Source organism: Condylura cristata, unplaced genomic scaffold, assembly GCF_000260355.1.
Source record: "Condylura cristata isolate star-nosed mole 26May11 unplaced genomic scaffold, ConCri1.0 scaffold00015, whole genome shotgun sequence".
NCBI classification, from domain to species: Eukaryota; Metazoa; Chordata; class Mammalia; order Eulipotyphla; family Talpidae; genus Condylura; species Condylura cristata.
The window spans coordinates 8303148-8306139 of NW_004567116.1; the positions used below are offsets into that span (position 1 = coordinate 8303148).

Sequence of the window (2992 nt, forward strand, 5' to 3'; positions counted from 1 at the left end):
CAAACCTGGGAAGCAGATGTCAAGCTCACTCCGCTGTCTGCGCTGATCTGGGATCTCTTCTCCTCTGTCTCACCAAGGTCAAAGGTAGGTTTGATTACCTCAGGCCCTGAGTAGGGGAACACGTCTGTGACTCAGAAACCAGCGGCCGGGGCAGGCTGGTGAAGGGCACGGGACAGCAGCATGGCCACCCACGTCCCAGGCACCTTCCCAGAGGCTGCCCCACTGTGGCCCCACCGGGCAAAGGCCCTGGATGCCTTAAGAACCAAGTAGGGCAGATAATATCTGGCCTGCAGTCATCTTCTCAATACGAGAAAATTCTTACCCATCATCCTAAAAAAGGAAAACTCTGCCAACAAATGCCACACATTCCACAGCACTCAGGGTTGGGGCCTCACTGGTCCTGACACCATTTGAGGGTCCCCAGGCCACTCAGTGCTTCCCAAAAGGAGGTGTGAGAGGAATAAGGAAGAGACAGGCCCCGTGAGTAGAGAAACGCCGGCTTCGTCATGGACACAGCCTCACTCCCACCCTACGACTCCTATGTTTGAAGCAAAACCACCCATGTGGCCCCCCCAAACACCCACCATGGTATGGCAGAAGGACAGAATGACAGAAAGCAAGAAAGCGTGCCTAGGCCAGCCACCAGAGTTGGGCAGCTACAGACTCAACACAGAGGGACAGCAACCATCTCTGCCAACTGTGCCCACAGGCCTAACCGGTGCGGGAGGTGTCAGCCAATGAGGGGCACTGAAAATAGCAAACGTTCTCCCCACCATCGCTGAAGCAATAGAGGACCAAGTCCTAAGGGTTTGTACTCAGCAGACGCCCTGATTGCAGCCTGACTGCTCTGAGGGCAGGGGAAGAAGCAGCCTACAAGCCACAGACCCGTGAGTCACAGACCACCTACCTGCTTTCATTCCAAATATTCCCCAAGAACAAATTTGGGGTGGGGCTGACAAAGTGAGCCTGCCCCAATGGGCCTGGGGAGTTGGCAGGTATGGGAGACGTGGGAACAGGAAGGGGCATTTGTTCCTTACTCTGTTTTTCCAAAGCTTTTTGCCTTTTCACTTCCTGGTGCTTGTTCCACAATTCTACCCCAGATGCAATGTAAGCAGGAGAGAAAGACAGAGAGAGTCAGAGACCGGTCAGGCAGACGAAATGGAAACCCACCCACCCGAGCTGATTCAGGCACAGGGTTACAAACCAAGAGATGAGAGATAGCCTCATTTGGGGAGTTAAACGATCAAGAGAGCCGATGTCTTTCCCCCAACTCATGAACTAAAGACTCCAGAACCCCGCAGTGTCGAGCTGGAGGTGCCCTGAATCAAGCCCTGTGCGCAAGGAAACTGATGCTATGGCGGCTGGAACTCGGGACTCTGCCACTCAGGACCAGCGCAGACTCCCTGCTCCCCGCGGCCTCCTGTCCTCCGCCGGAGGAGCGCAGTGAGGACTGCAACGTCCCAGCGTCTGGTGAGACAGAGGGTCCACCCAGGCGGCCAGAGGCCTCTTTCGGAAGCGTGAGCTCTGAGCCGTTCAATTCACTGAATGGAACAGAGGCTACTCGTGCAGGAAGTCAGCACCCCTGCGTGTTGCTACCCACAAAACCAACTCACCTTCAGAATTAGTGCCTGCCCTAGAGACCCATCCCGAGGGGTCATCTGGAAAAACGCCTCTGGTCAAGGTGAGAAAACATCAAATGGTCAAGAACAGGACAATCGGGGTAAAGGAGAAAGAACTCTGATCAGAGCGATTCTCCTGGGAGAACTTTAGCGTCTACTTAGCCCAAGGTCCTCATTCCCAGAGGAGACACAGACACTGGGAGGGCAGGACATTTGCCCTGTGTCACCTTCTCAGTTGGGACTAAAACTCCAGCCCTCCAGGCTTGCAGGTCCGTGCTCTTTCTAGTACATCACACCAGGCAGGAGAAAGGCAAGGCTGATGGGCTCTAGACTCCCCGCCAGACCAGTGTAGCTCCCCTAAAAAGCAAGCTGACTCCTCATTACCACTCCCAGGAGCAAAGACAATTGCTAATGGTCAGGGCAGAGGCTGCAGCTAGACGCGTATTACCCAGGGGCTGAAAGCCAGTTGGAGATAGAAAGATACAACCTGGATTCACGGTCACGGAGGGAGCAAGCCAGACCGAGGAGGCACCCAGAGAGCCCCCCGAGGCCCTTCCTGGGTGGGGGCAGAGAAGCACCAAGCTCTCAAGTCCAGGAAGGAAAAGTTTAAAGGAAAGCCGACTTAGAAATCTCTACCTTGAGTCCAGAATTCAAGGAAATGCAATTACTAGACATGCCCTAGAGGAGCAAATTCAAGGGCAGTGTGATGCCTGAGCGGGGGAAGCTGGCGCTAGAGACCCAGATGATTATAATTTACAGCGCAAACACAGCTATAAATTTCCTTATAGCTTCCAGGAGCTCGCATGGCCTCTCCATCAGAAACCCAGACGTAAATAAAAAGAGGGCCCAGGACTAAAGCCTCTCGAGCTGGCTGAGCCAGAGGCCCATCTTCCTCTGAGATGCAGGGCAGAGCGCCCTATGCGGTATAAGAGATCAAGCAGTCACAAGAAGTGCCATCACGGATGGACACACACCCGCCGCCCTCTCTAGAAAGCGAAGCATGGGGAAGAGAAAGGCAGGATTCCAGATGAATTGAAAGGAAGAGAGATTTTCAGAACCAGAACCCCTCCACTAAACCAAACACTGAGATACATACCAATAGATGCCACAAAATTCTCTTCCTTTAAACTTCTGGTGTCCAGTTCCTTAAGGCCCCTTCCTGCAGCACCTGGCGCCCGTGGCCCCAGCTGGGGAACCCGCAGCTGTGCCATGGCCTTTGGGTCCCCCCGCCCAGCCAGGCCAGGCTCCTTGCCAGCCGGTGTATGTGCACTCTCTGTTGGGCTTCTCCTCCGCTTATCTGGTTCTGAGAAAAAGATTGAATGCAGGAAGAGGTCAGAAAGAAGAATGCGGAGACAGAAATGGGCAGGGCCGAG

At 54.3% G+C, this 2992-nt stretch overlaps 1 protein-coding gene across 23 annotated transcripts in view; it reads right to left on the reverse strand.

Moving 5' to 3' along the window:
* MADD (MAP-kinase activating death domain) overlaps positions 1–2992 on the reverse strand; it is a 38200-nt gene that overhangs the window by 18232 nt on the left and 16976 nt on the right. For 12 of the 23 annotated variants that reach the window (XM_012725330.1, XM_012725329.1, XM_012725338.1 and 9 more), the window contains 3 exons: positions 2716–2922; positions 1038–1091; positions 6–106 (listed from right to left, as the gene is read on the reverse strand). In XM_012725330.1, the coding sequence (XP_012580784.1) occupies positions 6–106; positions 1038–1091; positions 2716–2922 (362 nt within the window). The remainder of the gene's footprint in view (positions 1–5; positions 107–1037; positions 1092–2715; positions 2923–2992) is intronic. The other 11 variants (XM_012725347.1, XM_012725341.1, XM_012725346.1 and 8 more) reach the window with 1 other exon arrangement.